The sequence below is a fragment of the Triticum aestivum genome, chromosome 2D (genome assembly GCF_018294505.1).
Source record: "Triticum aestivum cultivar Chinese Spring chromosome 2D, IWGSC CS RefSeq v2.1, whole genome shotgun sequence".
Classification (NCBI taxonomy): domain Eukaryota; kingdom Viridiplantae; phylum Streptophyta; class Magnoliopsida; order Poales; family Poaceae; genus Triticum; species Triticum aestivum.
The window spans coordinates 51634275-51655401 of record NC_057799.1 but is presented as its reverse complement, the minus strand read 5'-3'; the positions used below and the strand labels follow the sequence as shown (position 1 = coordinate 51655401).

Here is a 21127-nt window from a genome sequence, read left to right as displayed (position 1 = left end):
GAATCACTTGATGCTTGTGAAACATGCCTCATGGGCAAGATGACTAAGACTCCGTTCTCCGGAACAATGGAGCGAGCAACTGACTTATTGGAAATAATACATACTGATGTATGCGGTTCGATGAGTGTTGAGGATCGCGATGGGTATCGTTATTTTGTGACCTTCACAGATGATTTGAGCAGATATGGGTATATCTACTTGATGAAACATAAGTCTGAAACATTTGAAAAGTCAAAGAATTTCAGAGTGAAGTGGGAAATCATCGTAACAAGAAAATAAAGTTTCTACGATCTGATCACGGAGATGAATATTTGAGTTACGAGTTTGGTCTTCATTTGAAACAATGTGGAGTAGTTTCACAACTCACGCCACCTGAAACACCACAGCGTAATGGTGTGTCCGAACGTCATAACCGTACTTTATTAGATATGGTGCGATCTATGATGTCTCTTACCGACTTACCACTATCGTTTTGGGGTTATGCATTAGAGACATCTGCATTCACGTTAAAAAGGGAACCATCTAAATCCGTTGAGACGACACCATATGAACTGTGGTTTGGCAAGAAACCTAAGCTGTCGTTTCTTAAAGTTTGGGGTTGCGATGCTTATGTGAAAAAGTTTCAACCTGATAAGCTCGAACCCAAATCGGAGAAGTGCGTCTTCATAGGATATCCAAAATGTTGGGTACACCTTCTATCACAGATCCGAAGGCAAGATCTTTGTTGCTAAGAATGGATCCTTTCTAGAGAAGGAGTTTCCCTCGAAAGAAGTGAGTGGGAGGAAAGTAGAACTTGATAAGGTAATTATACCTTCTCCCTAAATGGAAAGTAGTTCATCATAGAAATCAGTTACAGTGATTCCTACACCAATTAGTGAGGAAGCTAATGATGATGATCTTGAAACTTCGGATCAAGTTAATACCGAACCTCGTAGGTCAACCAGAGTAAGATCCGCATCAAAGTGGTACGGTAATCCTGTTTTGGAGGTCATATTACTTGACCATGACGAACCTACAAACTATGAGGAAGCGATGATGAGCCCAGATTCCGCGAAATGGCTTGAGGTCATGAAATCTGAGATGAGATCCATGTATGAGAACAAAATGTGGACTTTGGTGGACTCAGACGACCATTTCCTCCTTGGGGCCGCGTGGGACGAGCTCCGGGTCAACAGATTGGGAGGTGTAGGACTCGGATCCGTTGCCTGCCAAGCCGGAGAAGGTATGAGATCACCGGACGGAAGCTTGTGGGCGGAGGGGTGTGGGTTGGAGTGGAGTGGAGTGGAATGCGGTTAGGGTTTCATCCTAAATGTGGATAAAGTCCAATTTATGTGGAATAGGATGAGCCACAGTGAGTCGGATCCTACGTGATGGACGTGTCAAGGCATCCTCATATTTGCCCCAGATATGAGCCTGATACGAGGAGTGCCGATCAGTTTGGCCATTTGGACTGGATTTGGCAGGTCCTTTGGATGGCTATTTTGTGTCTGATCAGTTACTGACCAGCCAGCTCGGGTGTTTGAGGCGGATATGGACGTCCGGTTGTAGATGTTCTTAGACCGCAAACACAGAATGTGCATTGTGTCATCGACACCTGCCCCATGCTTCAATTTTTTTAGGGAAGTCCATGCTCCGTTTTTTTTTTGAAACGCACGGGCGTGATATTTCTTCAAAGCCCAACTAGAACCAGGCACACGTTCGTCGTGTTTCCGCGCCGCCCGGTCCAGAAACAGCGCAAACAAGGCCCGGCCTCCTGCGCGCAACAGCATATTCCCCATCCCCCTTCCTCTCCCGTCGCAGTGAAGACGGACGGCGACGCGACAGTTAGCCAGCCGGCCAGCCATGCTCGGTCTCAGAGCCACCAGGGCCGCGCGCCTCCCGTGCCCCTACCCCTCCCCCTGCTCCCCCGCCTCCCTCTCCGGGCTCGCGCGCCGCGCCCCGCTCCTCGCCGTCGCCAGCCCCGCGCCGTCGCCGCCCGCCGCCCTCTCGCTCCTCGCGTCCGCGCGGCCCATCTCCGCGGCGTGGGGCTCGGCCATGCGGCCCGCCGGCGAACAACCCCGGCCCAGCACCAGGGGTGAGTGAGGGGTTCCCGTGCCTGTCACTTGGCTCCTGAGATTGGGGGGCATTTTCTTATCTTAAGACATGTTTGATAGTATTGTTTGCATCGATTTTTTTTTAAAAGGTGTTTGCATCGATTTGAGGGTGCACGGAATTGATTACTGACCAGCTGACATGAATCTCTGTTGGATAGTTCTCTGCACCGCTGCCAGTGGTAGTGTTCCGAGAGAGGGGAAGGAGGTGCTGGTCCAGCATCTGCTTGTCGGCGAAAAGGACGCCAGGCTTCTCGTCGATCTGGAGAAGAGCATCGCATCAGGTGACTAGCTTCCTAGCTCTGTTTGTTTTGTAGTATCTGATATGGTTTAGATTCTAGAATCATATGATCCAGTGTGACGCAGTATGTGGCCCTTGCAAAATGGGTGTCCTCAAGTTATGCTCTACGAAACCCTGTCTGCTTGAATGCACCCAATCCATGCTGTTGTCTATGTTCCGTGTCTACATTCAAGGCTGCGTTGCGAAATAAGAAATGCTGATTGCTAAGCATACATGCTGACTGAGCTGCATCATTGATGTGGATGCTGTATATATATGATCCATCTTTTGGATATTTATGGGGGGAAATGACCCTGAAGAGTAGAAGACATTTGAAGTGCTCAAAATAGCTGGCTTGTTTTTGTTGTTGAGAAATCATGATTTTTACTATTGTTTATTTTTAAATTTCAGGGGCAGACCTGAGTGACTTAGCCGTGGAGCACTCCTTATGTCCATCAAAAGAAGATGGCGGTATGCTTGGATGGGTTCGGAGGGGACAGATGGTACAACATCAACTTGCTTTTCTAGTATACAATAGTAGAAGAGTATTGTGGTAGGACTTCACATATTATAATTGTTCAGCCGGGACACCTATGTACTTAAACTGCACAGTGGAATTGCACTGATTATCTAACTATTTTTCAACTAGAAATGCCATGTTTCATAGTACATTTTTGTTATTTAGCATTGATTTTGTTTGATTCTGTGGTGGAATTTACTTCTTTCTGACTTATAAATTATCAAGAGCTACCAACATTGTTAACTGGCAAACAAGACCATGTAAAATACTCCTATTATGTTGGTGCTGTTTCTTGCTTGTTTGCATATTCGCGGGGAGCTGGTAGCCTTACAACAAGTTTATTCCATCTTGTTGAACACTTCTATATGTTGCTATACACTTCTAAATCCATCTGCCAACGATTTCACTGTTCTTGACTGACTTGCTGCTCTCAGCCATCTAAGTGTCTGGTTAGAACCAAGAACTAGCTAGTTTATTTCCTGAAACTCCCATCCTTTCATCTGTTGCCACCATATAAATGTTTTTTTCGTTGGACACTGATATTTGAGTTTCTACCAGTGGGTCTGTCCACTGATATTTCAGTTTCTGTCTCAACAGTACTTTGAACGTTATTGCTTGACTTGAGCAGGTACCAGAGTTTGAAGAAGCAGCATTTAGTGCACCTTTGAATAAAGTTGTGCGGTGTAAGACAAAATTTGGATGGCATTTAGTGCAGGTGCTCTCTGAGAGGTAGATGATTCTAACAACACAGGATGTTGTCTCTTGGTACACATGAATAGGTATTCATATCTTGTGCCACCAATTGGCAGGGACCAATGCTTGCTGCAAGATATTCAACCAGAAGAGCTTCACGCAAAAATGCAAGATCCTAGTTTTATTGAAGAAGCTCAATTGATTGATGTTCGGGAGCCTGATGAAGTGTAAGATTCTTCACTATTGCACCAATGTCCCAGTTATTGTTAATACACTGATCCAACATTCCAAATAATAAGTCATTCACTAACTCATGATAGATGCCTGTATGAAAGGCACACATAACTGGGATGCAAGATACATCTCCAGTATTTTGCATTTTGCTTAATAGCACAAAAATTCTTGCAACAGTCTTAATCTTGACTTTAATGAGAAGATGATAGAGGTTTATGTGGTGAACCAGAACGTTAATGTGGGACTTGTCCACATCTTTTGAGATTTTGGTAGATATAATGAATTTCATTTTGTCCCTTCTGAACAATTAAAGCGTACAGGTGTTACCAGTTACGGCATCTTTGTTGTTGTTCGAAAACACTTTTGTATATTGTCTCGGGATTAAACTGTTGGAACAATGAGATAGTCTGCAGCGTTGTATAGACTTGCAGTGTGTAAATCCTTTTACAGGCTTATATAGAGTCTGTTATTCCCCTTACATTCGAGAGACCAAATTGGGTTGCAGAATTCCACGATTCATCATTTAAAGTCAGATACTGGACTAGGCTTTTGCTTTGCGGACATATTATTGTGATGGTCCTGTTCGTTGTGTTTAATTATCCTAAATCTTCACACAGTGGGCCATCATGATGGAGCTGATGCTGATTTTATACTTGTTGCTTGGCAGGGAGAGAGCATCCCTTCCAGGCTTCAAGGTTCTACCTCTCCGCCAATTTGGAACCTGGGGACCAGTGATGACAGATGAATTCAATCCTCAAAAGGACACTTATGTTCTGGTAAGTCCGTTACTACGACGAAAATTGCTGCATAAATGCCAGTGACCTAAAAGACTGAAGTATATATTATACTCCCACACGTAAAGATTGATGAGTTGATAGAAACTGCTTCAGTGTGCTATGCCACTTTCTAAGTTTGCCTTCTGTACTTCGTTTCAGTGTCACCATGGCATGCGCTCGATGCAGGTAGCCAAGTGGCTGCAGTCACAGGTAACTGAAGCACCCACAGAAAACTTTAGACTCCTTACCAGTGCGTGTAGAGTAATTGTGTAGCATCCTCTGACAAGATGAGCCATCGCTTTGCAGGGATTCCAAAAGATTTACAACGTTGCGGGCGGAATCCACGCGTACTCGGTGAAAGCTGATTCTTCCATCCCGACTTACTAGCCGTCATACCGATCAGCGTTCCAACCCCAGAGGCTTCTCTGCGTGCTTTACCATGCTGAACTAAAATCATAGCCCGGTGCCTGTTGGTAGAACTTGGCATTGGTTTTGTGTCGATGCCGGGATTCAGAGCTAAAATTTTCTTCTCACGCGGTATCTTGTACTATCATGTAATTTTTTTCAGAAGTTGTCAACGGAACTAGTACGGATCGTATCAATATGAATATAAATGAAATATTCGAGAGATGATCATTGGAAGAATAATCATCGAATTCCTCCTGCGGCGCTCCTGAATTTGGTATCATATCAGTGCGGTTGTTTTTCAAAAGCCATCGCATGTGATATTCTATCGATCCTGTTTAGGCTGCTTTAGGAAAGCATTCAAGCAGGGAAATTCTTCTGCTGCAATCTTATCTGCTAGAACGGAGAAGATCTTCTCTTCTCTGCAGTTTGACAGTTGACAAAAACAAAAGGCAGTATACATCATGCGCTGAGAGGGAAAAAAGATTTTGGAGGTGCGGGGAATCGAACCCCGTGCCTCTCGCATGCGAAGCGAGCGCTCTACCATATGAGCTACACCCCCTTTTGTGATTGTTAGTTCCATGAAAGACTTATCTAGTAAGCACTTGGGGTGAGAAAGAAGTGAATACCCAACCGTATTTTGTGTTGTTGAGAAAAAAAGAACACATAGCTGCTGTATCAATTTTGTCTTCCATTTGCTGCACTTTATTCGCGTAAGGCTACGCACGTTTCCCGGAATTTGCTCGCGTCTCACCGAGTGACCGCTACGAAACCGCCTTGACTCTGACACCCCTTCGCTCCTGCCCTCGTGCGACTCTCATCTAGGGTTTTCCTGCCTTTTGCCGGCGCCGTCGTCGGTCTGCCTCGTCTTCTACTGTGGATCCCGATCCTTGACAGTGGAAGGGCTTCGTTTTTAGATGTTTTTTTTTTAAGTTTTGTTAAGGCTTGTGCCATGATCAAGAAGATGAGGTGGCGGCAGCTTCTTGAAGATGGAATAAGGTTCTACCTGCCTAGCCCTCGTCCCGGTGATGCTTCAAGCATCGTCGGAGGGCGTGTGGAGGTGCGTTTCCGGCGGATCTCGTGGGATCTGGTCGGCATTTGTCTTCGGTGGATCTGTCTGGATCCGGTTTTCGTTCGTCTATGTCTATGCGTCTGTATGTTGGATCCTTCCGATCTATGCTTCTCTTCATCGGCGGTTGCTGTTCTGCTGCGCTGGTCCTATGGGGCTTTAGCACGACGACTTCCCGACTGTCTACTACAGCAATGTTTGCCCGGCTCTGACGAGGAAGGGGCGATGACGGCGGCGTGCCTTTGGCTCGCTCCAGTGCTTGTAATCGTCGCTAGGTGGTCTACGGATCTAGATGTAAATTTACTTTTAGTGTTCTTTGTACTACCTTAATAATTGATGAATAGATCAGAAGTTTTTTCGAAAAAAAATAAAAGCGTAGTGTTCTCAGATGACTGACCAATGATGCACTTTCGTCCTGTTTTGGCCCTTCCTATGTATTACTTCTGTTCCGAAATATAAGTCGCTGGAAGAGTTCAGTTTACACCCAACGACATATATGTAGATATGGAGGGAGTAAAAAATTGTGTGTATTGTCTCTTTGGATGTAGCTGCACAGTAGAGGTAAACAAACGAATCAGAAAATGCAAGAAAGCCACCCCTCAGAAGAAAAGCAAGGAACCCGAAGGCCACAACACAACGATCCACAGCAAATTACGATGGCACCAAGAACCCCTTGGAATGGAACAATGCTGTTAAATTAAACTAAACTACAACCACAGAAAAAATTAAACTAAACTAAGCCTGGCAGCGTCGTTTCACCGTCGCGACCACGTGCACAGCATCGAGCCCTGGACCGCTGGCAGGCAGCGGCCTCGGCGCAGCGGATAACGCCGGCCGCGCGCTCTCCGGTGGGCAAGTCAAAGACGCCACCCGCGTCGTCACGGAGTGAGGAGTTGGTGAGGCGAGCAAGGCGCGCGGGCCCCACGCCCTGACGCCACCCGCGCCTAATCAGTCCAGCGAGCCGCGCCCACGCGTCCCCTGGGGCCCGCGCGTCACCCGCACGCCGGCCCGTGCGCCGGGTCCAGGCCGCGCCCCGCCGCTTTGGCGCCTTCCCCTGCCCCCCAGGCGGCCAGGCCTCCCTCCCACTAGTCCTCCACCACCACCACCACCACCACCCGAAAGAGCTTCTCGAAGCTTCCCCGATTCGCCGCCGCTCCCCCACCAAATCCCCGACGCCGCGAGCCGGAGCTGCTACAGGAGGAGGAGTCGCCGGCCTCCGGGTAGAAGGCGCGCGTGAGGCCAGGCCGTACCGGATTCGGTGCCGCGGCTCTGAAGCTCTCCCCCATCCATCCCGGGCGGGGGCCCGTGGGCTGACCACCAACCATGGCCGCGGCCCGCCGGCGCCACGCCGAGCTCCGCTCCGGGCAGCATCGCCGACCGCACACCGTATGCGCCCCCGCTCTGAGCTCGTCTCCCCTATCCACCCCCCTTCCCGTTGCTTGTTTCGGTTGGTTCTCTGTTCCGGATCAGGGTAGGTGCTGTACCTACTGTATCTGTATGGGATATGGTGGGTGGATCATGGCTGACAGGCTGAGCAGTGAAGAACAGCTCTGTATGCCGATGGGTTCTGAATGGCTGGATTCGCGTGCTTACTCCAGTGGCACAGAGGGGGGCAGCTGTGGCACTGTGCGAAGCTACTTCTGTGGCCATTCGGGGAGATTGACCCCCACCAGCCTGTAGTAGGGTCTCAGATCGGCACAAATTCATAAATGTTCATACCCTTGTTCCGACATGCTAATTATTTGGATTGTGCTTTGTATCTTCATAGTACTACTTGTGTACTAATAAGGGAAGCCACACTTTTTTGCAGACCATACGGTTGTAGTAACCCCGAGCAGCTACTGATTTGGACTCTTGGAGAGAAGTACGTACAACCATGTACTGTATTTCGTTACATGTTGCAATTACTGTTTTTTGAGTTGCTTATCTATCAGAGTTGCTTACTTTTCTTCATTGTTTTGATCGCGCTCAACAGAGGGCTGGGCTCACCACTTTGCTGTTAGAAAGGGGGGAGCAAAGTGATTTACTGTCTCCTTGTGATTGCGGTCCGCTGAGTGATGGCAGATGCTAGCTCAAGGACTGACAACTCAACTGTTCTAGACAACGACGGCAAGATCTATAGGGTAATCATGCTTCTTAATTTTGGGTTTTAACTGTTTCCCCCTCTTTTTTACCTAAAGAGGCTTTAAGTTGAACTCAACTATGTAAGCACCTATGTCTTTACCTGCACCATTTTCTAGAGGTAAAATAGATAATTGTTATGCTCAATACCATGTTAGCATTTGAACTGTGAATCCCGCCGTGTTTGGAATTAATTGTTATAGCTTAACAGCGGAGTTGATAATCTTAAGTTATAGAGCACTGCTGTTCCCGCAAAAAAATTCTAGCACTGCTGTTTTTGGATTTGCTAATTACTAGGACTTGGATTCTGGAGCGATAAGGACTTGACAAATATACTGCCGGGGGCATCTTCATGTTTTATAACAGCAGTAATGAATTGTTAGTTAAAACCAACCATTTTTACCCTACGATTCACATGCTATTTCGCTTGCTCATATGGATCAGCTGTGAAGCACCAATATGCCCTTACCTATACACAGATACGAGTATGGGGACACGGCAATCTAGAAACAGCAATACGGCGAGTATATATGTAAATAATTAGTAAAATGACATGTAATAAAGACAAAACATAATAGAATGCATGAGATGAGATCAAAATACTGCCCCATTGGTTGTCTCCATGCCTCTTTTCAAGTCCTGAATGATCATCAATGTCTTCAATCCTCATGGTGTATGCAAAATACTCCCTCTGTAAAGAAATATAAGAGCATTTGGATCACTACTTTAGTGATCTAAACGCTCTTATATTTCTTTACGGAGTGAGTACATCATATGATAGCATTAGGATTTGTCGATCTAAGATAGACAAGCGTGAAAAGTTGAACCAGTAAAGAAGTTGGCTTGCTTCCATGCCACTCTCCGCAGATGGCATCTCCTTAGCAGTAGCAGCAAAGCAGCAACATTAGCGAACAATAGCAACTTAGCAAGTAGCCAAGTACCAAGCACATACGCATACGCCAGCGGCAAGCACGCGCACACACATACGCGTCAGCAAGCAGCCAGCCAGCCACTCCAGGCGGCAGCAGCGGCGGAATCAATTATCTCGCTCGAGGCGGCGGCAAGGCGAGTCGACAGGTTGGTGAGGTGATTCTAGGCGGTGGCGCCGAGCCACTCCAGTTGGCGGCAGCGGTGGTGGAATCAATTACCTCACTCGAGGCGGCAGCGAGGCAAGTCGACAGGTCGGTTGAGGCGACTCCAGGCGGCGGCAAGGCGAGTCGATAGGTTGGTCAGGTGACTCCAGGCGGCGGTGGGTCGATCCAAAGCTTCCTCGTGCGATCGAACAGAGAGCGAGAGAGAAAATGTTAGGGTTATTCGTGGCTCCTGGGCTTCTATTGGGCTCGGGGCTGCGCTTAACGTCCTCGCCGTATCAAGCTGTGTCCATACAGAGCCGTATCCTGCGTAAAGGCCGCGTGCAGGACGCTGACACGGCAAATCTGGGTGGGTTGGTGCTTCAGAGTGGATCAGCTGCCAACTAATACTCCAAATATGCCAAAGTTATCAACTAAAACTTGCAGTTTTTAGTCTGTTTTACTCAATACTTGTTAATTCTGTTCTGTTACTTGGAACCGGAGCATTCCGGTGTTCCGTTCTGGTTTTTCATAATTCATATGCATCCCATCTGTATACACATACATGATGCACACAATATAAAAGGAAGAGGAAAATAAATAAAATATGGCGACAAAATGGACTAGGCCTGGCCTTTGTATTAACCTAGTGCATGCTGACCCATTGTAAGAGCAAGAAGCCCACCGGTCAAATCTCTGCAATGAAGTATGGGCCCATTCCCTACCTCCTCCTCGCTGTCGCTACCATGTGGGATAGTACCGCCTCGCTGAGGAAACCAAGATGCGGTGCGGCTGACGCCTTTATAAGCAACTAGAGTGGCGTAGAGGGTGGTAGTGTTGGTTGTGTCAACCGGTACTGGTACGACTGGAATGGAAATGTTTAACCTGAACTTTATGTTTCAGCCTGAGCCGCTGGAATCTTGTCCGGTATGGAATGCCAGCTTGTGCATACCATTTTGTGTTTGTCAAAAAAAGGGAATTAATAAGTTTATTTTTCCTTACTCATTGTTATCTACTGTTTGCAGTTAGAACAAGGACAAAGTGGTGGGGCAATCATGGCTTCTAATTCTTCGGATAGGTCTGACAGGTCCGACAAACCCTTGGACCAAAAGGTATTTTTTCTTTTCCTTTTTCTTGTATATTGTTGTGTTTCTTGCCTTTTTATGTTATTAATATCTTGTGATATTTTCCATACAATAGACATTGCGCCGTCTTGCTCAAAATCGTGAGGCTGCAAGGAAAAGTCGACTGAGGAAGAAGGTAATCACTATAAATCTTGCCCATATTTTTCATTGCTCTCTTATGTTCAGAATTTTCTTTTTCTACTCAACCTAATTTAGTAATTTAACCTGATTCACGCTAGATCTGTAATTTGAGAGTATGCTTGTAAAGGAAAGGTAGAAGTTCTGCTTAAAGAATTAAGGAGTTCAGAGTTACTGGGCAGAGTTGTTTGTAGTTGTGTTGAAACAGGAAAAGGAAAGGAAACTCCCCTCGGCAAACCCTAGCGCAGCTGCGGGGGTTCCCCTTCCGCCCTTCCCTCCTCCCTCGCCGCCGCCAGAGGGCGTGGCCGGGTGAAGCCCCGTCGTCGTCGGTGGCGGGGAGTTCTTGTCTCCTTGCGCGGAGGATTCAGCGCGTTCCGGGTCATCAAAGCCTGGATGCGGAGCTTCGCGTTGGGTGTGGCAGCACGGCGGCGTGCCGGTGTGGGTTGGCGCCGGTGCCGGAGTGGTGGTGTGACGGGCGACGCAGAGGTGGTGCCTCCTTGGGGCCTGAGATGGCGGTGGCAGCGGATGCACTGACGAGTCCAGATCCGGCCTCAAGTGGTGCGGGCCGTGGGCGGCGCGGGTTGCGGGCGTCCGCCTCTGCCGTGGCTATCTGCTGGTGGGGGTGGCGGCGCGACAGTGGTGGCGACCTCTCCTTCCTCTGCTCGTTCGGCTGGAGCGGCGGCCGGTGGCGACCTTGTTGGCTGTTGTTGACAGCAGGCCGGTGGTGGCAGGGGCGACCCGGGGAGGGAGGCAGGGGGCCTCTTGGCCATGCCAATGCCAAGATCTAGAGAAGCCAGATGGGTCGTGTCCCCGGTGGAGCGGCAGGGTGGCTGCGGCAAGGCCGGCGGCTGTTGACGACCCTCCCCTGCCTGGTGCTGACTGGACCGGTCGTCGGTGTCCTTATGCCGTGGTGGCGGTCGAGGGGTGGTCTGGGTTCCCAGGGCGGCGGTCTTGGTGGTGGGAGTTGCGGTGCTCGTGGGCGGGGCTCGCGTCTCAGATGCGGGCTGGTGACCGGTGTTTCGGCAATCAGCGCTGTTTCGGAGGTGGAGCGTGAGTGGGGGGGGGGGGGGGGGGGGGTGGTAATAATCCTTGTCTGCCTTTGGTCGGGCCGTTGATGGTGGTGTCCATGGGCGTCGCCTCCTTAAGGCGCCTTCAGATCGCTCCGGGTGAAAACCATGATCATTTGGAATGGGCCGTGGCGGCATTCCAGCGCCGTTCCCTTCCAGAAGGCGCCGTGCCGTCTTGGAGATCTCCAATGACCTCAAGCAGGGCTCTTATTGCACATTTGTCGTTGGCTTGGCGTTGGTTCGGGTGGTGTGGCTGTCCGCTTGCCTGATGTATCCAGCCTTGGGTGTGTGTGTTGTGTGTGGTTTGGAGTTTTACGTGTTGGTCTTGTATGGTCGTTGCTTTACATATAAAGCGGGGCGAGAGCCTTTTCCGGTTGTGTTGAAACAGAGCTGTCTGTAGTTGTGTTGATGAACTCAACAGCATGTTTCTTTACTGTAGTTCTATATGCATAATGGCTCCGTTTTATTTGTTTGGTCAGAATTTTCTTCATGTGTTTCAGTATACAAGACTTAAATAGATTCTTAGTTATATGTGCATAGAGGCAGTTGAATTATATCAACTAACTGAATTCTCCATGCACGAGCCTTTGTGTGATACTAGTATTTATCGTTTCCACTGAATAGTGAATACTGGATTGTTCATTTGTTCGGAATCACTGATAATGTTTTTCTGTTTGTTTGAAGTCATATGTGCAACAGCTAGAAAGCAGCAAGCTGAAGCTTGCACAACTAGAGCAGGAGCTCCAGAAAGCTCGCCAGCAGGTAAATCTTTATTGGCTGAATGTTGGTTGTGATATCTTGTTGCAGTAGAGTATGCTTTTGCTAATGCTCGTGCTGGATATTTATTTGCAGGGAATCTTCATTTCTAGCTCCGGAGACCAAACCCATGCCATGAGTGGAAATGGTATTTTCTTCTCCAAATTTCTGTGTATGCCATACATTTTGGCAGCATCATCCTTTTTTTACATAATGTTCAATTGTATCGTGTTATCAATCTGTGTTAGATTTTCATCTGAATAGTAAACTTATCTTTGCAGGAGCAATGACTTTCGATCTAGAATACACTAGATGGCTTGAGGACCAAAACAAGCAAATCAACGAGTTGAGGACTGCCGTTAATGCTCATGCAAGTGACAGTGACCTGCGCCTTATCGTAGATGGGATAATGGCACATTATGATGAAATATTTAAGGTCAAAGGTGTCGCTGCCAAGGCTGATGTGTTCCATATACTGTCAGGCATGTGGAAGACGCCTGCCGAAAGGTGCTTCCTGTGGCTTGGGGGTTTCCGTCCATCCGAACTCTTAAAGGTGAGTGAAGTATTAAATCTCAGAGTTTGCTATTAGTCCAATTTCCCTTGCTGGTCCTGTAAGCTGATTGTTCAATGCGGTATGAAATTTCAGCTCCTGGTGAATCATCTGGAGCCGCTAACCGAGCAGCAGATGTTGGGATTGACCAACCTCCAGCAATCTTCCCAGCAGGCAGAGGATGCACTGTCACAAGGAATGGAAGCATTGCAGCAATCACTGGCAGAGACTTTGGCTGGATCTCTGGGTTCCTCTGCTGGCTCTTCAGGGAATGTTGCAAACTACATGGGTCAGATGGCCATGGCCATGGGCAAGCTTGGAACGCTCGAGAACTTTCTTCGCCAGGCAGGCCTCTTTCCTTTCTTCCAGTCTTGAACCTGTGATATTTCAGCATATTTGCTGGCATGAAATTAGCTGCTCACTTTCATCAGTCTGGTTCATTTGATAATTTTCTTTCATTTGTATCTACCAGGCCGACAACCTGCGACAGCAGACCTTGCATCAGATGCAGCGGATCCTGACGATCCGTCAGGCCTCCCGCGCCCTTTTGGCTATACATGACTACTTCTCGCGTTTGCGCGCGCTGAGCTCTCTGTGGCTTGCTAGGCCCAGGGAATAACCAAGGATCATCGCGCGCTGGATTTCCCCCAAGCTGATGTGTACAACGCCGGGGGTGCTCTTCATATTGCTGCAGATAATTTGGGTATTCGAGTTTTTCTTCTTGTATAATTATGTGTAGCTGCTTTTTGGGTCCAGGGTTTGTACTCAGGTGGTATACAAGTAGGTGGGGGGAGCCTGTAAGTTACAATGGTTGTAGAACTGTGTTGGGAATAAAAATTAGGTAAGCCAGGACGAGTCCTAATTAAGTTGTGTCACAGAACTGTAGTGGCTGGAGAATCGGCGCTCCGTGTATTTTAGCTGTTGTCCCTGTGGTGGTTGAACATGGTGAATACATATGAACTTGTTCCATTTGGTTGCTCAATCCTGTGCTTGGAGTGAAACGACTATACTGTATCCACACATGCTACTTGTTGCGGTCTGCAGAGCGTCTGAAGACGAAGCAGTAGGTAAATTCCATACTACTCACTCTACAGTGATCAATACTTGTTGTTTACAGAGGGAGTATGTAGGACGCATGTCAGTGACTAGTGGCTGTGGTGCGCCCCGGGCGCACCTCTTGAGGCAGTCATGTGCGCGCTTCTCTTGTTTGAGTGTCTTGGCTCGTCCTGTGCGTTCATTTTACACAGCAGCATAGTTCATTACTTGTTTAACATGCCTTTGCACTCCTCTTGACGCAGTCCTCTATGCTACTATGTTCCGCTTGCGCAGGGTCCGGGAATATTTTTGTAAGAGGCTGTTTTCAGGACTTGAATCCGTGACCTCATGATCATAAAACAGCAACTTTACCACGCCAAGGCTCCCCTCTCCAAAGGAAGTAAAGCTAACATGGAGAAATTATATGTGACACAAAAGCATTCGAAGGCCTGAAGTTCACTACATGGGATATCGGACACAAAAGTATTGCAAGGAATGAAGTTGACTATATGGGATATACATAGGCAGGAGTTAGGTTTGCCGTTCGTTAGCCCCATCTAGACGAAACATTTTAGCTTCGAATATATTCGCCATCTCCAGCACGTCTAATGTTGTCACAAACTACATGAACCTTCAAGCACAAACAAGCCATTCTTGACGTCAGGATTCATTGCTGCAACCGCCCGTCGGTAGGGAAATCAACCCCAGCGCCGCGTTGAACATGCATGCTCTAAGATAACCAGTGTATCATCGGTGTATTGGATAGTAAGGTTAAGGTAGCCCTGGTTCAAGGAGCGGATAAGTACAAACATATTCCCACAGCTAAGTTCGCAGCTAATACAGAACAACTCATTTCCCCTAAAAAATACTACAGTACAAAAATGCCCATGATGTAAAAAAAAAAGTCCAAAATATATTTTTCGAAAATTTAAAACCGTGCTCTATTTATATTTCGGCGAGCAACTCCCCGTAGATAAAGGAAAAGTCTTAGTTTCAACCGATTGATATCCTGTTGCGTAAGCCGTGTCGTTGGCCTGACACGTGTCCTGTGGACCCAAGCGCTGCTTCCGCCCTCGTCCTTATCCCCTCCCTTGGGATCGCACGTGATTCGTCTTCTTCCCCAGCGCGGCCAACTCTCTCCTCTCTCTCTCACCCCCTCCTCCCACGGGCTCAGCAACTCCTTCTACTACAACTCCCCTGGGAGCATCTACCTCTTTTTCCCTCATGTGGGACGCTTCGTGCTCTCGGTCTTCAACGTTGGCCACGAGCTGCTGCGAGCTTTCCTCTGGCGTAGCTGCTGTGAGCTCTCCCGGACGAAGCCGCTGCAAGGTCTGGTCGGTGCGGGGCAGCCTGGCCATGCTCGGTGATGCATAGCTGAAAGGCTGGTGGGTGCCTAATACGAGCGGGTGTGCAAGGTCAGGTGCTCGCGGCGCTGCATGCAGCTTCCCGCAAGTGATGCATCGAGGTCACCGTCGTTCGCTCCGAGCGGTGCGAAGGGTGGGAAGTGCCTCTGCTGCGAACCCACCAGCGACGTGCCTTGCTCCATCAATCGCTGGCGTACCCAGTGCTGCGACACACCACCCATTGGCGCCTGTCGGTGTTGCAACAAAGCATCGCCAGCGGCCGCCGGAGCATCACCAGTGCGGCGATGAAGCTTCGTCGGGCTGGCGAAACCTCACGTGGTAATGCAATGGAGCATCGCCAGTGCTGCAACGAAGAATAACCGGTGTTGTGTTGGAGCATTTGCCGGGCCACCGGTGCATCGTCGGTGCTGCGACGAAGCATCATCGATATTGTGTTGGAGCATTGCCGGGCCACTGGTGCATCGCCAGTGCTGCGACGAAGCATCATCGGTGTTGTGTTGGAGCATTGTCGGGGCGCCGGAGCATCGCCGGTGCTGCGATGAAGCATCATCGGTGTTGTGTTGGAGCATTGCCGGGCCGCTGGAGCATCGTTCGTGCTGCAAGGAAGCATCACCTGTGTTGTGTTGGATCATTGCCGGCCGCCGGAGCATCATCCGTGCTACAACGAAGCATCATCGGTGTTGCGTTGGGTCATTGCCGGGCCGCCGGAGCATCGTCCGTGCTGCAACGAAGCATCACCGGTGTTGTGTTGGGTCATTGCCGGGCCGCCGGAGCATCGTCCGTGCTGCAACGAAGCATCACTGGTGTTGTGTTGGAGCATTGTCGGGCCGCCGGAGCATCGTTCGTGACTCCGTGCTGCAACGAACAGGATGGTCGCAACGGCGTCGTTGCTGCAACCCGGCGATGCAGACGTGGCCGGCGAGCTCGTCCGCGTTTTGCTCTGAGATGATCAGTGACGGGGCTGCTGCAACCTGGGAAACGAGGATGTTTATCACATGTCGATGGCTGGCTGGAGTCGCTGTGCGAGAGAAATAAGCGTACTGGGATGGAAGTAATATTATGGTCCAGACTCGAGAGATCAAGCGGCCCAAACAACGCAAACCAACGGCTGTCGAGGCGGTTTAAAAAATCCCTACCATCAGCCGGTTTACGGCTAGCAGTGGCCTGTAGTATATCAGGTTGACATCTTGTGGATGCATGCTCCGCGTAGTACGTACCAAGTTAGCTATATGTAGCTTACTTCACTACACCATCTCATTATCATATCCTACTGTAGAGTGTAGTGAGTGAATTTTACTGTGATTTGCTTCTTGGAGTTTAGTCCATCGATCAGTCACTTACTCAACTTCTGACCACTTTCATGGCTGTTCATTTCGTTGCTGAGTCGCATATCAGCCCGGCCGTGCAGAGTGACCTGGTTAAAGTTGTAAGGCCTTCCTGGATAAGCAAGCTTGAACCGTTCAACGGCCTGTGGCGCTTGTTTGAGAGTGAGAAGCCCCAAGGTCAATATGATGCCGTTGTAATAGCACACAATTTTTTTCAATATTGTTTCTTTTAAGCTCTTTTGGGAGCAAAAGATGCTTGTGTAATTAAATTTGCTAGTTTCTTTAAGTAATCTGCTTCATATGTGACAGGCTGCAGGCATCCTTTAGTTGGTGCAGAGGTTGGGAAGTGAAAGTCTCTTCCATTTCTCTGGTCCAGGTCCCCTCCCCTTGCGTCGCCTCCCCTGGGCGACGCCAGGGGCCCCTCAACCCTAGCGCCGTAGGCCACCCCTCGCGCCTCCTCCTGCCGCCGGCGTGGCCGCGGTGGCGGCGGGCCCGGCGCCGAAGGCACCTAGGCGGGCGGAGGCTGCGGGATCCCATCTGAGGCGCCAGGGGCGGCACCTCTCGTGGGAGTCCGACGGCGGCAGCTAGGGCACCAACCCTATGCCGCGCGGCAGTGGCCGCAGTTCCATGGCCGGCGGCAGTGGCAGCGCCCCTTCTGGCGGGGTTGGCTAATCTGTGCGGAGATGGTGACGACGATGGCTGTGGATCCAACGTCCCGATCGGATCCACCGCGGGGTGGCCTTGCGCCGACCGGCGGCGCGTGAAGGGACCGGTGAGGAGATGACGGATCTTTGCCGGAGTACCGACGGCGGCCTACGTCTTCGTGGCGAGGCTCCGCGCTCGGTTCCAGCCAGCCGAGAGATCAGGACAACGTGGCTTCCGGTGAAAATCTCGCCTGACTGCGGTCTTGGCGGACGATGGCGACGTCTCGGACGTCGTTCCCTTTTCGAGGCATCGTCGTTGCAGGTCGCGTCAACCTGATCCGGATGTTCCGGAGGAAACCCTACATCTGGGTCTACCGGATCGGACGATGACGGCGCTTTCGGTGTCGTTCTCCCTCCTGGGGGCATCGTTTTGGAGCAAGTGCTGGCTGGAGGGGACAAGAGGAAGAGCGGTGTTTCATCTTGCCCATTTATGGCGGCGGATCTCGGCGGCGTGGTGCAGTGGAGACTCGGCGCCCGATGCGCGGAGATGGACTCACGCAGGATGGTGGCGTTGTCTGGCGTTGACGGCAGCTAGACCGGGCAAGGTAGATGCAACACTACAACACGGATTAGTGGCAGGTGGCTGCGGCGGCCTCATACCCGGTAGGCGTCCTGGTTGAGGAGTGCACCGGACTGGTGGGTGCCCCATACCCGACATGCGTCCTGGTTGGGATCTCAGGTCTTAGATGTTAGGTTTGGCTGCGAGGTCTGTTTGGTATTAGGCCCAGACTATCAGCATCCCTTCATCAATTGGATATGAGTAGCGATAGTTTGTTGCCTAGACGGTGGCTTCAGTCTTACTGTTGTATGACTTTGTTAGGTCTTGTGTGAATAATTAATAAAATGGCTGCATGCATCGTCCCGATGCAGAGGCCGGGGGTCCTCCTCCATTTTTTTAAAAAAGTGACAGGCTGCCAGCTCTAAAAAAAATACTTAAACCCAAGTGTTCCGAGAGAGGATTTTGTCCACCTGGTTACACTTGCACCCTGTTTCTTGGAATAATAAAACCACACATGCGTAAGTTTTAAAATTTCTTAAAAAGTTGTGCATATATATATGTTTGTTAGTGTAAGAACAAAAGAAGGGAAGAGTGTCTAAAACAGAGTGCGTAAATGTACCATTTTGTTTCATGGAGCACACAAATAAAAATATTATTGTTCAAAAATCTTCTGGTTCACAAGTCATTGGACAATTCACATTCACAAATTATTTCAAAAAAATTCAAAGCTGAAAATGAGAAAACCCAGCCAGGGGCACATGTACCTCGGTGCACCCTAGTAATTTCTCAAGTGTGCCACATTATGAAGTAAAGTTACACAAAAGTCCAAAAATTACTGCCTAGATATCATAGTGATATGGTTTAGGTACCATTTTATATACTAGAAACGGAAATTCTGAAACCAAATTGTGGTTCAATGGAATTCCATTGAGAGATTAATGTACATATTTCCTTCTGGTATTGAGCTTGGATGGTTTTGGCACATTTTATTGCTCCATTGGTGTATGAACCAAAATAGAAATATAAACATGTGATAAGATAAATTTACCAAGAGCACTAGATTTATGTAGGTCATGGTTATGAATCATAGACAATAGACGGATTCTTTTACGCAATACCCTCCTTGCAATTCATGGATCTCGCTTAGTTTCTTCGTACAAGAAGCACATCATGTTCTGACTTTTCTCCAAGACAACCATATTTATGTGTGCTCTGTTTGATCCTTTTTATAACTCATTGATCAAGGAAAAGTGCGAACCGTCTGCTTTCTGCGTCAGGTCTACCGCAACTGACAAGGCAAATGAAGGTTTAAATTGAACCAAAATTTGAAGTCGTGATATGATGAGATCTATCCTCTCTTCCAAATCCTTACTGAATTTTATGCCCTCTACATTCAGAGACTAGAGTTGAGTTCTGTCTGGGCACTACTTGCGGCATTTGATGATCCTCTTCCAATCCCACAAGATAACTCTTATGGCACATTTGAGGGAGCATTTGTGAGAGATATTGATTCTCTCTCTTGGATGGCCAACAATACCCAGAAACTTTTCCCTTTAGAGACAAACAGACTCGAGTGCTGGACATTTTTCCAGCACTGCTTCTTATGGAAAGAAAAACAAAGTTCCACAGGTGGCTTTTTCTTAATGAAGCTTGATACTTTTTGGTTGTATATCATTTAATTGCACTACTCCCTGTTACGATGAATTAAGCCAAGGTGAAATTTCCGAAATTTTCCATCATTTTTAGTTGAATTCTCTAATGTATTTAACCATTGAACTATAGGAAAATATTCCAAATGCCACCGCAGAAAAAGTGAAACGAGAGATGCTCGGGGGAGTTGAACTTGCTTTGGGACTCTCAGTAGGATCTCTTCAGCGACCATTATATTGGTGCTACAATATCCGATGCAGAAATTTCCCCACATAAATAGGTGTTTATTAACGGATAACACAAAATCACATCCAAAAAGACCCACCAAATATCGTATTATAAAAAAACAAAACACACTCCATCATCTCACTGCCCCCACACTAAATATTCATCAATTCCAAAATATTAAGGGTATTAGTTTTTTGAAAAGTCAAAATCCTTTAACTTTGACCAAGTTCAGAGCCAAAATTACCGACATCCACAATATTAAACAAAAAAAATATGAAAATTCATTTCATGACGAATCTAATTATACCGATTTGATATTGTTGATTTTGATATATTTCTCTACTAATATGGTCAAACTTAAAAATGTTTGACTTTTTAAAAAAGTAATACATCTAATATTTTGAATCACAGTGAGTATTTTTTTTTGAAACCAAAGAACATCAACAAGGGAGGAAAGCGCGTCCAACTATTTAGTTTTGTCGAAACTCGAAAGCTGATGCCCCTATATGTCTTTCTTTTCCGCCGCTGTATGTTATATTGTGAAACGTTAACTGAAGGCAAATTGTAGCCATGAATGAGACGGCCGTAGGATCTAAGAGCATCTCCAGCCGTTGGCCCCTCAGGAGGCGCCTAAAATCATCGCCTGGGGGTGAGCCGGCGCAATCGGCCTGGGGGCAAGTTGGTCCCCAGCCACCGGCCCCAGGACCGCCCCCAGGCGCGTTCAAAAAATAAAAGTATATAACAAATTTCGGCGAAGTTTGGCTAAACACGACAAATTTCGGCCAACTTGGGAATATATTTCAACAAAGTTCGCGGATTTTCATTACATAGCAAATATATAAACTAATCTAAAAAAGAAACTGGCTGAACGCCGAGTAGTCGCCGTCGTCGCCGCCATCCTCACCGCCGTCGTCATTGTCGGCCTTCTCCTCCTTGGCGCGGGCGCCCCTACTGGACCCGGCGTCGCCATGGCGGACTGGTGGCGGCGCGGCGCGTCGTCGTTGTCGCTGTCGTCGATGACGACGACTCCTCCTTCGTCGCGGCCCCGGCGGCGCTCCGCGAAGCGCCGCAGGGCGGCGCACTGGCGCTCCCTCGCCATCTTCAGGGAGTCCTGGCGTGCCCATTCAAGGGTCGCGTCGTCGTCGAGCTCGACCTCGCCGTGCTCCGTCTTCACGGCGGGGAGACCCGGCTTCGCCTTCACCGGCGCGAGCCCCGGCTCTGTCTTTGGCTTGACGAAGCGCGGAGGAGGAGCCGACGAGGAGGTGCGCCGACCGCCCTCGTTGATGACGATGCCGGCGCTACGAGTGCGCCGGCCGAGCGGCGTCTCCGCCGCGGGCTCGGCCTTGACGCCGAGCAGCGCCGGAGTGCCGGAGGAGTGCGAGGAAGAGCGCGAGGAGGAAGAAGAGGAGGAGCCCAACCTCCTTGGCGC

The 21127-nt window shown here is 48.8% G+C and overlaps 2 protein-coding genes, 1 non-coding gene and 1 pseudogene across 4 annotated transcripts; 3 read left to right on the top strand and 1 right to left on the bottom strand.

Moving 5' to 3' along the window:
- The first annotated feature begins 1730 nt into the window (after window positions 1-1730).
- Window positions 1731-5256, top strand: LOC123051495 (rhodanese-like/PpiC domain-containing protein 12, chloroplastic). The gene is made up of 8 exons (XM_044474377.1): window positions 1731-2074; window positions 2252-2374; window positions 2782-2873; window positions 3519-3619; window positions 3700-3810; window positions 4485-4593; window positions 4753-4803; window positions 4900-5256. The coding sequence occupies exons 1-8, from the start codon at window positions 1843-1845 to the stop codon at window positions 4978-4980; spliced, it is 900 nt and encodes a 299-aa protein (XP_044330312.1). The 5' UTR covers window positions 1731-1842; the 3' UTR covers window positions 4981-5256.
- A 231-nt stretch (window positions 5257-5487) lies between these two features.
- TRNAA-CGC (transfer RNA alanine (anticodon CGC)) lies at window positions 5488-5560 on the bottom strand. Its single transcript has one exon. It is a non-coding gene; the product is annotated as a tRNA-Ala (tRNA).
- A 1584-nt stretch (window positions 5561-7144) lies between these two features.
- LOC123051494 (transcription factor TGA2.1) lies at window positions 7145-13875 on the top strand. Of its 2 annotated transcripts, none has more exons than XM_044474375.1 (10): window positions 7145-7453; window positions 7878-7931; window positions 8043-8190; window positions 10284-10370; window positions 10459-10518; window positions 12272-12349; window positions 12440-12491; window positions 12625-12896; window positions 12990-13238; window positions 13366-13875. In XM_044474375.1, exons 3-10 carry the CDS (start codon window positions 8125-8127, stop codon window positions 13510-13512), a joined length of 1011 nt encoding a protein of 336 aa, XP_044330310.1. In that variant the 5' UTR covers window positions 7145-7453; window positions 7878-7931; window positions 8043-8124; the 3' UTR covers window positions 13513-13875. The 2 variants fall into 2 exon arrangements, with proteins under 2 accessions (XP_044330310.1, XP_044330311.1); XM_044474376.1 differs by having other exon boundaries at window positions 7878-7945.
- Window positions 13876-16652: 2777 nt separating this feature from the next.
- Window positions 16653-19746, top strand: LOC123055633 (uncharacterized; annotated as a pseudogene).
- The last annotated feature ends 1381 nt before the right edge of the window (window positions 19747-21127 follow it).

What these genes read in the sequence shown, in the direction of transcription:
- LOC123051494 (XM_044474375.1), top strand. Translation starts at nt 8,125, where the DNA reads ATGGCAGATGCTAGCTCAAGGACTGACAACTCAACTGTTCTAGACAAC. An exon ending in AAAGTCGACTGAGGAAGAAG is followed by an intron (nt 10,519 to 12,271) that starts GTAATCACTATA and finishes GTTTGTTTGAAG; the next exon opens with TCATATGTGCAACAGCTAGA. An exon ending in CCATGCCATGAGTGGAAATG is followed by an intron (nt 12,492 to 12,624) that starts GTATTTTCTTCT and finishes TTATCTTTGCAG; the next exon opens with GAGCAATGACTTTCGATCTA.
- LOC123051495 (XM_044474377.1), top strand. Translation starts at nt 1,843, where the DNA reads ATGCTCGGTCTCAGAGCCACCAGGGCCGCGCGCCTCCCGTGCCCCTAC. An exon ending in GGAGAAGAGCATCGCATCAG is followed by an intron (nt 2,375 to 2,781) that starts GTGACTAGCTTC and finishes TTTAAATTTCAG; the next exon opens with GGGCAGACCTGAGTGACTTA. An exon ending in GTGCAGGTGCTCTCTGAGAG is followed by an intron (nt 3,620 to 3,699) that starts GTAGATGATTCT and finishes ACCAATTGGCAG; the next exon opens with GGACCAATGCTTGCTGCAAG.